Below are 14,278 nucleotides of genomic sequence, written 5' to 3'. Positions count from 1 at the left end.
CGTGCTCACTTGGAGAGCAGAGGAGAACAAGGGTTGTCTTCCTCTGTGGCTCCCCCCCCGCCTTCTTTTGAGAGACATGATGCTGGGATACATGTAAATGTATAGATATATGGAGACCAGGCTGAAACTACGAGCAAAAGAAAATCTAATGGGCAGTAAACATGGAAGCATGCTCTATGTTTAACCTCATGTAGTCAAGGAGGTGCAACTAAAACGCTACTGAAACGTTCAGTTGGAAAAACGTTATTCTGTGACTAGATAGCCACAAGGTCCTTTTGTTTTTCTCAAAGATTTATTCATTATGTATGCAGTGTTCTGCCTGCATGTACACCTGTACACCAGAAGAGGGCACCAGATCTCACTATAGATGGTTGTGAGCCACCATGTGGGTGCTGGGAATTGAACTCAGGACCTCTGGAAGAGCAGCTAGTGCTCTTAACCTCCAAGCCACACAAGGCCCTTCTTGCTCAGAATATAAATTGCAAAAAAACACTCCTCAAAGCCAACAAGATCACGCCGACCACTGGCAGCTCTCAGATGTGAGCCCAGGGCGTCACACGCGGCAGAGACCACAGCCCAATCAGTTACGACCGAACCAGAACGGAAATGGGGCACCTAGAGTAGAATGAAAGAACACGTTCAATAAACGTTTTTAGCGTAGACTGCTACAGGCAAGGCAAGGATAACCGGGGGATCTGCCCGCCGTCAAGAGGAGTGAACCCTCAGCGTGAGTCGAGTAGGACACTTCAAGTCGCAGGGTTATCATCTGACAGATGCGCACTGGCTGAGGACACAGACAGCAAGGTGCTGCTGGTGCCGACGAGTAACAGCACACAAAACATGTCTGGATGTGAAACACCAGAGTAAAGGGAACACCGAAAGGCAGGGAGAGACCGGCATTGACGTTAACGTGTGGGGGCTTCATTGCTCGGCCATCCTTTAAAAGAAAAAATAGGAAAATAGGAAGAGGAGGGGGAGAGAAGGAAGAAGGGAGGGAAGGAGGGAGGGAGGGAGCAAGGAAGGAAGGAAGGAAGGAGTGAGGAAGGAAGGAAGGAAGGAAGGAAGGAAGGAAGGAAGGAAGGAAGGAAGGAAACGACAAAGATTATGAACCTTTACAATCTGACAAGATTGCACAGAATAACAGAGGGAGAGCAGTGAAGAGGAAGACAGACACACAGTGGGGAAGGGATGAATGTCACTTCCCTGAGCCTTAGAGATTTGCTCTGGACAGCCACACAGACACTGTCTGGAGCTGAATCTTCCCGGAGAAACACTGTTCTGGACTCTAACAATGCCTTTCGAGGCCTGAGAAATACCAGAGTGACAAGTTTTCCCTTCTAACCTGGACATTCTCAGTACCACTCTGATACGGACCAGCTTCCAAGCCCTGAACTTGAGAGCGGCTCAAGGCTCAAGCTCTGCTGCGGCTCTGTTTTATACACAAATAAAACCGGGTTTGCTTTCTTTAACCTCTTCATTCCTTGCTTGTGGGTATGTCAGGCTGATTTTTTCCTCCCTAAACAGGGTTTCTCTCTGTAGCCCTGGCTGTCCTGGAACTCACTCTGTAGACCAGGCTGGCTTCGAACTCAGAGACCCGTCTGCCTCTGCCTCCTGATGGTGGGATTAAAGGCATCGCCACCTCCTCCTAGGCCGCCGCCTGGCTTCAGGCTGGTCTTGTCCACACCTCCGCAAGGCTCAGGGCTGATGCCTACAACAGCAGACGCTGTAAGGGTAGGACAGCGTCGGGTAGGGCAGCGTCAGGGTAGGTCAGCGTCGGGTAGGGCAGCGTCAGGGTAGGACAGCGTCGGGTAGGACAGCGTCAGGGTAGGGCAGCGTCGGGTAGGGCAGCGTCGGGTAGGACAGCGTCAGGGTAGGGCAGCGTCGGGTAGGGCAGCGTCGGGTAGGACAGCGTCAGGGTAGGGCAGCGTCGGGTAGGGCAGCGTCGGGTAGGGCAGCGTCACGTGTGTTTATCCAGCTTTACGCGACCCAGCAGCCATTCGTGACTCAAAGGCCCGAGGTAAACTCTCCACGGTTGTGCACAGACAGCAGTTCAGGAATTTTCTGGTTGTGGGTTCCCTGAGACACGCCATGGGCTGTCAGCCAACGGTGAGAGGGAGCGCTGCCCTGTGACCTTAGGACCCCTCCTCATCTCTTCCTGCTGCCGTCATCTCCTGGTATCGCCGAGCTTCCTTAGCACGTAGGCCAAACCACCACAGGGACGGTGACAAATCGCTGTTCCCACAGCACGAGCCCCCAGCCTAGAGGACGTCAGCCGTCCTCTAGCTACCCTGGTGGCACCCAGTGTGAGCACGAACCCCACACTGCCCGTGACAAAACATCTGAGAGAGGTAACAGACAATGTAACAGTCGAGGGTTCACGGTCAACGCCGTGACTACCATAGTGTTTGAGGCAGTGGTGTCCCGGGCTCCCGGGCCAGCGCTGCCGTCACACACGAACAGTGTCCTTCTGTGCAGGAAAAACCTCGTTGACCCGGAGGACCCCCGCTGTGCCCGGTTGACGCTCACCGGCCGAATGATCACCGTGCCGCCAGGGGAGGTGGAGTTCGCCAAGCAGGCCATGTTCTCAAGGTATGAGGGTGCTTTAAAGTGGATCGCCCGGAGGCCAGGTGTGGCTGCTCAGGCCTAGAGCCCCAGCATCTATAAGGCTGAGACAGAAAGATTCAGAGTTGTGAAGCCAGCCTGGGCTACAGAGTGAATCCGAGGGTAGCCTAGGCTACGTAGCCAGACCTTATCACACAAAATCAAATGGTTTATCCCCAAAGTCGACATGAATAAATGGATGTCAGAGATCGTGGAGGGATGCCACCTACTGCTCTGCTCTTCTGGCTTGCTCGGTTTGCTCTCTTATACTCACACCTTAGGACCAAGCTACCTAGAAGCAGCCCTGTCCACAGTGGACTGGACCCTTCCACGTCATTAGTCAAGAGTTGTCCGTAGGCCAGTCTGAGGAGGTGTTCTCTCCATTGAGTTTTCCCTGTCCCCTGGCTTGTGTGAAGCCGACAGAGGCCAAGCAGCACACATGCTTTGCGACGAGAGCACCCGGGCTTTCCTAGCCCTATCTGGGCCGAGGACGTGCTCAGAGGTCTCTGCAGAGACCGAGATGGCATTTGTTTGGCTACAGAGCTTCTTCTAGTTTGCTGTGGGTCCTTGGCCTGTGTTTATAACATCTTTAGAGGTGGAGGAGATTTTTATCTTTATAAAATTTGACAAAACAGATCAACTGTAGCCCCAGCCTCCAAAGATATTCCAGTGTGTTTGGGAGGCAGGTGTCTAGCTGTCTGTCCCTGCTACCTGGCTTTCAGCTTCCCGAGGGACTCTAAATTTCCTCTTGAGGAGACACATTTCCCGGGCTCGCCATCTTGTTGCTGTTTGTGCAGAAACCCATGTGGTCCGTGGTCCTTCTTGGTGTCTCCCACTAGCAATCATACACAGGTGCCAAGCACTGGCTGGAACTGAATGGGGAGGAGCCAGTCAGAGGTGCCTCTGAACTCATCAGCAATGCAGGCCGGCTTCACACCTCAGAGCCTGGCCCCAGAACTCAGCTCTCAGCCGCTCTGCGTAGAGACAGCAGCGTCCTGCCTTTCTAAGGCAATCCGAGCCCTACCCCCAGCTCATCAGCTTCCCCCTCTGGCCGGGTTGAGCAACTCTCAGCTCAAAGTAGGCCTAGATGGGGAGGGGAGGTCTCCTGGGACTGGCTGAGGTGCGCCCACTGAGGACTGATGGGGGGTCCCCCAGGACTGGCTGAGGTGCGCCCACTGAGGACTGATGGGGGGTCACCCGGGACTGGCTGAGGTGCGCCCATGGAGGACTGATGGGGGGGTCCCCCGGGACTGGCTGAGGTGCGCCCACTGAGGACTGAAGGTTCACTGTGCTCCCGCCTTGCTCCCGCAGGCATCCCGGCATGAGGAAGTGGCCCCGCCAGTATGAATGGTTCTTCATGAAGATGTGGGTAGAGCACATCTGGCTTCAGAAATGGTATGGAGGCGTGTCCGACATCCTGCTCGAGGAATACTTCCAAGCGGCCCCCAGAAAGGCCTGACGGTCACATGGAAGTCCCGGGTTTGCACGAAAATGAAGTGAAGAAGCCACCAGTCTCTGCCTGACTGCCGTCTTTGAAGGGCGCCTTGTGCCCCATCCTCCTACAGCAGAACGAGAGAGGGTGAACAGGGAACCCTGGGCTAGCCTTCGGGTTCATCGGGGCGGTCCCTTTGCAGAGACACCGTCCACACAGGCGCTTCATGTAGAAAGTTTTTGTTTACACTATGCTCAGTGCAGACACACCCATTTGGAAGTCATGGTTGTCAAAATGGAAGCAGTGGTTGCTACTCTGTTCTTTTAAAAAAAAAAAAAAATGATGCCTGTACGTACCATACTGTCGCCTTGTATCGTGAGAATGTTGCGTTGCTTATGTCCACAAGCAGTGCCTTGGATGGAAGCCCGCTGCACGAAAAGAGGTGGCAGTGCATTGCACAGCATTGCTGGGGGTTCAGGGCAAGGTGGAAGGCTTCTTGTCTGGAGGTTATTCAGTATGTCACTGAATGGCAGGCGTGTTTTCTAGGATGTCCTGGTCACCTGGGCAGCCTCCTCCGTCCCCCGTAGTGTGGCAGGTGGAGTGCGAACATGCAGCTCTGTACACAGCCCCTTCTGTGTGAGCAGACTACAGCAGGACGTTAGCAAGAACGGAGCCGCTTTGGCATCGGGCCTCCCAGACTCCCCTCTACCATTCAGGAGATGGGGTGTTCAACATAAGAAGCACCGCCTTCCACGTGGCGTAGCAAACTGTGCAAGAGTGCAACAGGGAGAGCAAGGTGACATGCGAGAGACGGGGTTCTCATGGCCGGCCTGGGGCCCCACTCTCGACAGAAGTCACCTCACCTGAGCCCTACTCAGTGGCTTGCATGTCCTAGTGTCCCTGTCCTGACGGAAGCCTACAGCTCAGGGAGGGCTTGGAGTCCTGACTCACTGCAGGTGACGGATGGTGTGCTCCCTCCGAGGTTTCCAGTTTTAAAAATGAAAGAGTTACTGAAATGCACAGGTGGGCCTCAAGCGAGCACTGTGACTGAAGGAGAAGTGACCAGTTTGCCTGGAGGTCATCTGTCACTGCTGGGAGTGCCGGGTGCCAGGGCAGAGAGCATTGGCAAACCATTGACAAGAGTTGCTGGCATTTGGAAGACGCTGGACTGAAACTGTACACAGCTGAGGCTTGAGTGGACCAGAGCACCCACCACCAAGGCCAACTTTTCTATCTTTTCACGATGGGTAGAAGCTCTCTTCAGTGGACCAGGTACGTTGCATAACATAAAAACACATCACATGTAGAAAACATACACATTCTAAAATAGTTTTGCTTAACAGAGTAAGACACCAGCAGAATTTGTGTTGTCCGAACATATTTAAGTGCTTATTACCAGATATCTTGTTAGCTGCACCGTTTATTTTACTTGACATAGCCAACCAGAGTTCCCGACAATCATTATTTCTAATACACAGTTGAAGACCAGCTCTGCTAGAGGTAGTTCCTGTTTCTAGAGGTTAAAATAATTGCTACTCCTAATTCAGATGAAGGTGGGGGCTGGAAGAACAAGCCACCATTAAAGGTGCTCTGGAAGCCCACCTCAGACACCAGCCCTGATGCGTCACTGCCTCCTGGTGCATCTTATTGATTCTTTCGCTGTGTTACTCATTATTTAGCTCCTTAAGGGTCCCTGATGATTCAGAGGCTTTAAAGAGCAGGTTCCAATGAGAAGCACTAAAGATGCCTATCAGCTATTTAGCAAAATTACAAGAAATGAAATCTGAAAAGGCTGGACAGCAAGAACAATATAGAAAGCTAATGGGCTTCAGTCAGATGGACCCTGTTCAGGCAGACGTGTTTTAGCAAATCTCCAAGAATTTACATCGAAGTATAATTTGTAGGACTGAATTGGAAGTTTTAGACATAGCAATAAGACACGAAAAAGAAATGAAATGTGTACAAAATTGGAAGGAGAAACCTCAAAGTATCCTATTTACAATAACATGACTACACAGAAAATTACAAATTATCTACTTTTTTAAAGTCAGCAATGACCTTTAACAAGTGTGACGGGGCATGTAAACCCTAGGTTAATGACAGACCTTCCAGAAAAACTAAGTCAGAAGAGCTCATGTTTGTAAACACACCAATGTTGAACTATAATGCTACAGAGAGAACTAGAAACCCTTTGGAACAAGAGTCAGCAGGATGTTTTTGATGAATTAGACCTCATTAAAATGTAAACGTTTGCTTATGCAAAGGACTCTGTTAGGAGGAAAAGACACATGATGGTGACAGAATGTCTGCAGACAAGTCTGGCAAAGTTCCAGCGTCGGGAATGTATACAAATGACAGCAAGGGATGAAGGAGGCAGATAGTCACTGTGGCTGGGAGCTTAAAACAGAACAGCCACTGGAAAGCCACTTGGCTGTTTCCTAAAACACTATCCAGCTGCCTACCAACCAGAAACTAGACACTGGTCCCAGAAGAATGAACACTCATGCCCACATGTGATGGGGCCAGCAGACGGTTCATCCAGCTTGGTGGTGAAGGCACTACCAAGCAACCGTGACGACCTGAGTTCAGTTCCCAAAACCCACCTAAAGTGGTGGGAAGAGGGAACTGACTTCACAGAGCCCTGTGCTCCTTATGCACACTGCGGCATAACATGCACACGCACACACAATTAAAAACATGCAAACTATCCTCAGCATTAGAAAACTGGAATCAGCTGGGCATGTTGGAGACATCTTTAATCCAAAATCTCAGGAAGAAGCAGGCAGATCTCTGAAATCAAGGCCAGCCTGGTCTACCTAACAAGTTTCAGACAGCCAGGGCTACATAGAGAGACCCTGTCTCAAAACACACACACTCTCTCTCAGAACCAACTAGATGTCCTTTAATCTGGGGCTGGTAAGACAACTTGTGGTATATCTATGCCATAGAATACTACGCAGTAATGTAAAAGAGCTGTATTAACCCCAACAGCAGCTTGAGTGAAAATCATGCTAGATGATTAAGCAAGCCATAAGAGTGTTCACATTACATAATTCCACTCGTGGAGCCTTCTGAATGTAAAGTTTAAGTATGAAGACAGGATTGTGGGTTTTCAGGAAGGAGGCTGCAGAATGGGACAGGTGAACATAACTGTAAGAGGATAATGATGGATTCTTACGGTGACGATGGCACCAGTATCTTGACCTAAATCAATATTAAATTGGAAACTGGGTAAAACGAACACAGGCTCTCCTGCTACTCCTAAAATTGCATCTACAGCGGTCTCAGCATCTGCATTGCCGCAGAGGGAAGGGTTTAGTGGAAGGCTCACGTAGATAAGTCATTTATGCCGTCTTGCCCAACGAAATGAAGAACTGCACTATCTATCAAAAGTCCTTTCTTTTGTCAGTAACCAATACACACATCGGCAGAAGCCATGCAATGCTTGTTTTAAATGCTTTCTAAGTGTATTCAATTTAATGCTGAACACAAATGACTAAGAACCTGGCAGGGCCTGAGGGACAGCTCAGCAGGGCACCCCCTTAGCTCACGTGAAGCACTGGGCATGACCCCAGACTGGGGAAAAGAAACCTGATGGTTATGTGGGTACACTGTACAGATTTTCCGTGGGATGTTGAGAAGAGATGGAGGTCCTTGAGTATTCAAGTTTTGACATTTGCATGTTGAGTATAACTAACTGGGTCTGTAAATAAGGTCTTCTCACTGTCTTCCTGGTAATTGTCCTCTGAATATCAGGGGAGTCTTTGCTCTCTGCTAATGAGACGTGTAAAGTACACCCAGACCCCATGTATTTGTCACGGTCTCCCATGACCACAAAGCTGGCCCGCCGTGAGATCCTGCGGCCCCCGGTGTGCACCTGCCTTGGTGTATCTTGACTCCTAGTGACTGCTGTTTTAGGACTGAAGTGTTCCTGAAATTGTTCCCAGAAGCCCGTGTTTCATTTTCAGTGGCACAGCTGTGGCAGTGGTGTATCTGTTGATGGTAAACTTCTCCAGGATCACTGGTTCTCGTTTGGTTGTGACAGGATAGGAGGCTTAATTGTGGTTTGTCTGTCCCATGCGATACATGTGGAGGACAGAGTCCGTCCTCACACCAGGCGTGCCTGATTTGTCCGTTTCTTGTCCAGCTTCTGTGCTTGACTGCACATTCCCAACTGTAGTGGTTTGGGTCTGCGGCGCCCGTTTTTTGTGTGCTGTTGCGAATCAGCATTATTAGGTTCCTAAGAAAGCAGAGGCTACTACAACTCGCCTCGTGAAAAGCGTCCAATCGAAAGAGCGTGGCTTCTGAGGTTCTGCTGAGACTGGCCTTGCCGTCCTGCCCAGGCGGATCTTGGACCCTCGGGCTGCAGCGATCCTTCAGAGCGGCTGGAACTCACGAGGCTCGCCGTCCATCATGGCCGCCATGTCTTTGGGAGTCTCTGGGGTATATGGAATTTGCTTGATGACTTAGAAATGCTGCTGTCGTCGACTCCAGCCCATCTGCGGCAGGAACGGGATGGGCCCCGATGCTCCGAGGGCAGGTGACTGTGGAGGGAGAACCGCTCTTCTTGGGCCCATGGCCCCCGCTTGCACCCACAGCCGGGCATACACAGGCAGCATTAACCGGGGTTAGTGGGGTTTGTTTTAAATTAAGCAAGGAGACAAGAAGAGGGCATGAAATAAAGGTAGACATGAGGGTGGGAACCCCAGGGGAGACGAAGGGAAACTGGGCTGGGGGGATGGCGATATTTCTTTGTAAATGCACACTAAATTGTCAAAGAATAAAAATATATAAATAAAAAGAAAAACCGTTGTAGCCACACTTTTGGCTTTCCAGTCTTGAAGTAGCCACAGATTTTGTTGTTTTAAGTGTGTGTGTGTGTGTGTGTGTGTGTGTGTGTGTGCACATATGCAACACACAGCTGTGCATGCATGTGCGTGTTTGTGCGGGACTGAGGTCGAGCTCGGCTGTTCCCAAGTGCTCTCCACCTAAAGTTTTTAAATGTGTGTGTGTGCGCGCACAGAGGGGTCAAAGGAGACCATCACGTGCTCTTTCTGTCTTCCCCATGTTCCTCTGAGTCGTGGTCTCGGTGAAGCACAGCTAGACTGGCACCGAGTGATGTTTGGTCCTCTACAGAAACGGGGTTACAGGTGTGACGCCGAGCATAGCCGGCCCGGATTTTTACATGAGTGCGGGGGACTTGAACTCAGGTCATTATGTTTGCAGGACAAGTGCTTTTACAGGCTGAGCCATGACCCCAGCCCCCTCCATGACCCTCCTCCATGACCCCAGCCCCCTCTACTTTGTCTTCGAAGACGAGGTCTCTTGTGGGATTTGGCTGCACCAGTCGCCCACTGAGCCCCAGGAGGCTGCCTGTCTGTTTCCCAGTGCCGGGATTCCAGGCAGTATGCCGCCGTAGCCCGCTGTTAACAGGAGCCTGGAGGTCTGAATCCACACCCTCATGTTTGTGTGTGAAGCTCTACACAGACGGAGCCGTCTCTCAGTCGCTGTATTTACTGCTTTTTGTTTTGTTTCGTTTGTTTTTTTCAAGACAGGGTTTCTTCTGTGTCACCCTGGCTGTCCTGGGATTTACTCTGTAGACCAGGCTGGCCTCAAACTCACAGAGATCAGCTTGCCTCTGCCTCATGGAGTGCTGGAACTAAAGGTGTGTGGCACCGCGGCCACTAGCACCCGACATGTTTACAGTTCTTAATACCCCTACAGGCCAGGGCTAGGACAAGGTCCTGTTTCATGCGTGCCATGCCAGCATGCTGAAACCAGGGCACTAACGAATCCGGCTTCTGATTCAGGCTTCGAGCTGTGGCAGTTTTACAGGAAATGTCTCCCCAGGCTCTGGGGGGTGGGGGGGGGCTCCAGCTGTCGATGCAGTTTACCAAGGCACTGAAACTTAGGGGAGGGGCTGCATTCGTCCAGGCACTCGAGGGGCCTGTGACGGTCACCCCTGCCTGGCCCCCACTTCTCGCTCGGCTGGAATGAGAACAGCCTGGACTCCACACCCGGAGCAGACGGCTCCGCTGTGACTTCCCCACCATGAGCGGAAACTGTGAGCGACCACTGATCTTTCCTCCAGTGAGGTGTTCTCACCAGATGCTGTGGTCACAGCCACACAAAAGGAACTAACGCAGAAGAGGGATCGCAGGGACCAGTTTCACCTGGTGGGACACTACGTTTCCTTCTGTGTTGAGCTTTATACCCAGAATCGGTGAGGAAGCACTGTGGCCGTCAGTGTGTCTGTTACCTGTGTGGTCCGGACTGCACAGGCTGGAAGCGCTGTCTAGATCCACGCGCCTGTTTGTGCTTCCCCTGCGTGCTGTCCTCCGCCAAAACCTCCTCCTCTCAGCTCACTGGACCCGCTACCCTGGTCTGTAAAGCAGTGTCTCCCCCGGCCTAGAATGTGAAGGTGGGCCTGGAGATGGAGTTGACTTGGGCCCATGGCTTCCCCTCCTTCCAAGCGTGAGGGCTGAGTTCGGACCTCAGTCTCTTCCCACGTAGAGCAGAACTGGATTGTTCCCAAGCCCGCTTGGCTCCTCATGAGGGTTAAAGAACTGGCTGTGCCGTGGCGTCCCTCCCTTTCACATCCCACAGACGCAGACGCCATTTGTCTACTGTTGGATGGACAAGTGCAGGAAGTACTTGAGAATGGATGATTTCGCCTCTAGCTTTGACGGCCCTTTACCTGCTCCATCTCTTACAGTGGCTTCTTACTCTCCCGGTGGCTGCTTCGAAATAAACCTGGACTTCCCAACAAACTCGCAGGGGGTTCCAAACCTGGAGCTCTCCTAGGACGACAGAGGCAAAGTCTCGCTGCGCCACCTGGTGGCTGACGTGGGAACTTCACTCCCAGTGACTCGTCCTCGGTGGAGACACTCCAAGCTATCCCTTTAAATACATCCAGATGGAGGTTGTTCTGCACAGGGGGGACTTCCATGGCGACACTTCCTTTTCTTTCCTTTCTTTTTTTTTTTTTTTTTTTTTTTTTTTGAGAAAGCATCTTCCTGCCTAGCCTGGGCCTTCCTGGAATTCCATAGCCACTGCCCTCAACTTGTTGAAATGATATTTTTAAAACCATTTTTAGCAGCTCCTGTAACTGATTTCCTCCTACTCTGAGCTGTGGCTTTGCAAACGTCACTTTATTTGGTTTTCGTGTCTGCTCCGTGAGGAGGGAGATGCTTTCGTGTCCACTCGGAGTCCTGAGGTTCAGCGACGTCACAGTCCCCGTCTCCAGGCTGAGCAAATATTAAATTTCACATTGACACAACCCCTTTCCCTTGTGACCATGCTTTGGGGAGTCCAGAAAGGATGGAGGTGGGCCATGCTCTCTTCTCTTTGGGTTGCCCTTCTCTGACTTCATCTTCAGTGTCCTGGGCACAGCTACTGAAGACCCTGCCTGGCTGTCCCCGCTCAGAGCTGCTTCTAGAAGAGGATGAGGCCCACAGAGGAGGCTTCCTGAGCAGGCTTACCAGGCCGGCGTTAGATCGATGGAGTGATGGTAAGGGTTGACCAAAGCTGTGGGGGCATGAGGACCAGCCCCTGCAGAAGCAGGCTGCCTTTTCTCAGCACAGTGAAGAGCAGAGTCATCTCCTGGAGTGTGGAGACTGCTAAGGCATGAGGGCCTTGAACTTTTAGGGCAGAAAAGGGAGCTCTGTTCCCCGCAGTCTCCAGGCTGTAAATGCCAACGGAGGTGGTTCTTACCAACAGTTCACTGGATCCCAGCTTCCTGCAGAAGATGCTGTCTTTCTGTCAGCTTTCTCAGCCCACTGGCTTTGGGGTCATTAGGCCTTTAGCCCATGTCGGTACCAGCCGTTTTCAACTTCCACAGACACAGCGGTTATGGGTGCTTGCGCTGGCTTGCACTGGCTCCCAAAGGTGTGGCCCCAGACAGGGCTACTTCCAGCAGTCTGCGTTGGCTTTTCTCAGCAGCCATCGCCACCTACGTCAGAGAGAGCGGAGACTCTGGTGAGTCAGGCAAAGGAGACTATGCAGCTGACAGGCAACAGCTCCTACTCAGAAGCTGAGATGGAGCTCTTCATTTTTCTGAGAAATCAGGAGAGAGGGCTTAATGGCCAGATTTCCCAGACTGGTTTCAGTTGTGGTGAAACTTAACTGCTTTCTGCCTTCTGTCACGGGCCTCACACACACTGATCTTATCCTGTTGTCCTGTCTCCTGGCCCAGCCTTCCAAGGGGGATAACACTGTGCCCAAAGCCACTCGTTGCCTTCTTTCTGTTTCCTTCAGCCACATGCTCACTGTGTCTATATAAAATATCCTCCAGAGTGTGCAGGGAAAGGAGGCTGGGGATCATATGTGAGAAGGGCAGGGGAGGGAGGACAGAGGGCTTGTGGGGGCATTGCCTAGACAAGATGGAGACCTACTATAGGCTCCTGGGAAGATATGGGGGTGACTGTAGCTGAACTCCTAGTAGCAGGTGTCATGGAGACTGAAGAGGCCACCCTCTAACCAGACAAGACTCCCGGAAGAGGGAGGGGAACATTAACCCACCCACAAAAACTTCAACCCAAAATCTACCCTGCCTACAAGATGTGCAGGGATAAAGACAGAGACTGAGGGGATGTCCAGCCAACGCCTGGCCCAACCTGAGACCCACCCCATGGGAGACAGCCAACCCCTGACACTATTAATGACACTCTTCTATGCTTGCAAACAGGAGCCTAGCATAGCTGTCCTCTGAGAGGCTCCACCCAGCAGTGGATCAAAGCAGATGCTGAGACCCACAGCCAAACATTGGGTAGAGCACAGGGAGCCTTGTGGAAAAGGAGGGGGGAGGATAGAAGGACCCAGTGAGGACAGGAGCTCCAGAAGAACACCAACAGAGCCAACTAACCTGGGCCCAGGGGGGCTTGCAGAGACCAAAGCACCAACCAAGGACCATGCATGGCCTGGACCTAGGCCATGTACACATATGTACCCAATGGGCAGTCTTCATGTCTGTTCCCTAGTAAGGGGAGCAGGGGCTGTCTCCGACAAGGACTCTGCTGCCCACTTTTCAATCACTTCCCCCTGGTTGGGCTGCCTTGCCCAGCCACAGGGGAAGAGGATACAGTCAGTCCTGATGGTACTTGATGTGCTGGGGTGGGTGGGTAGATGGGTGGGGCTCCCCTTATCTGAGGGGTAGGGGAGGAGGGATAGGGAGACAAAGAAGGGAATGGGAGGAGAGGAGGGAGGGGGGCTACTATTGGGATATAAGTGAATAAATTAAATTTCTTAAAAGCATCCTCCAGTACTTGGTTCACTGAAAAACTTGCTGTAGTTTATAGAATTATGAGTTGTCAGATTCTGGAACACAAAGAGGCAACCTAGATCTCTAAACTAAAAGCAATGTTGTCTTCTGACCACTTTTAAGGCCAAATTCTAGGTCTTTTATTTTAAAAATTATTTTTAATGTATTTGTGTGCATGCAAGTGTGGGTTTGCACATGTAAGTGTGGCGCCCACAGAGGCCATGACTGGGCATAATCCAGTCCCCTGGAGCTGGGACTGCAGGCCATCACAAACAGCCCCAGAAGGGTGCTGGGAACAGAATTCTATCCACTGCAGAGCACTGTGTGCTCTTGACCTCTGCACCGCCTCTCCAGACCCTCTAGATTTTTATCTGTCTTACGCTAAGGTCATTTTTCATAAGGACTGGGAAAGGATCATGTAATTACCTTGAATGTTTTGTAGTTTTTGTTAGGCCTGGGACATATTAATCAATTTTATTGCATGTCCTTTGGTGTCCTGTATTCTACAAGGTACCTGGTGGTTATCACTTGTAGAGAGTATCTCTCTCCAGACACTTTCATTAAAAAAGTCATAATCAACTCAGAGTAAGAAAGGTTTGCCCTGCCAAGAATGAGGTCAGCATGTACGCAGCAGACAGCGCAAGCTGTGGGAGTGACTGAAATGATAAACCAAGGTCACTGCGCAGCTGTGCAAAGTCGTACGAAGGCCCCTTGGAGCCGGTTCGGATTTCTGGATTCAGGGGGATCTTCCTCCTCAAATCTGAGCACGTCAGGAACTTTTTGAACCACCTCGGTAAGAACGAAATGCCTCACCTTTGCCTGGAGTGTCTGAGTCTTTGATCCGCATGTTTTCCCACCGAGGTGCAGCGTCCAGAAGAGCTCCACCCTAATGCTGACAGACACGCGCTTCCTCCGTCCCACCTGACAGCCCTGCGTCCAGCTTGTAGGTTAGACTCTCACACAAGGCCTGTTTATCTTAAGGCGGA

At 51.4% G+C, this 14,278-nt stretch overlaps 1 protein-coding gene across 2 annotated transcripts in view; it reads left to right on the top strand.

Moving 5' to 3' along the window:
* The window catches only part of Creg2 (cellular repressor of E1A stimulated genes 2), a 33,015-nt gene extending 24,143 nt beyond the window's left edge, over window positions 1-8,872 (top strand). Inside the window, exons 3-4 of one of the 2 annotated variants that reach the window (XM_060369917.1) lie at window positions 2,461-2,589; window positions 3,913-8,872. In XM_060369917.1, the coding sequence (XP_060225900.1) occupies window positions 2,461-2,589; window positions 3,913-4,060 (277 nt within the window). In that variant the 3' untranslated portion in view covers window positions 4,061-8,872. The remainder of the gene's footprint in view (window positions 1-2,460; window positions 2,590-3,912) is intronic. The other variant, XM_021655528.2, reaches the window with a different exon arrangement.
* The last annotated feature ends 5,406 nt before the right edge of the window (window positions 8,873-14,278 follow it).

Source organism: Meriones unguiculatus, chromosome 16 (genome assembly GCF_030254825.1).
Source record: "Meriones unguiculatus strain TT.TT164.6M chromosome 16, Bangor_MerUng_6.1, whole genome shotgun sequence".
Taxonomy (NCBI): domain Eukaryota; kingdom Metazoa; phylum Chordata; class Mammalia; order Rodentia; family Muridae; genus Meriones; species Meriones unguiculatus.
This window is presented reverse-complemented; position numbering and strand designations above follow the sequence as displayed.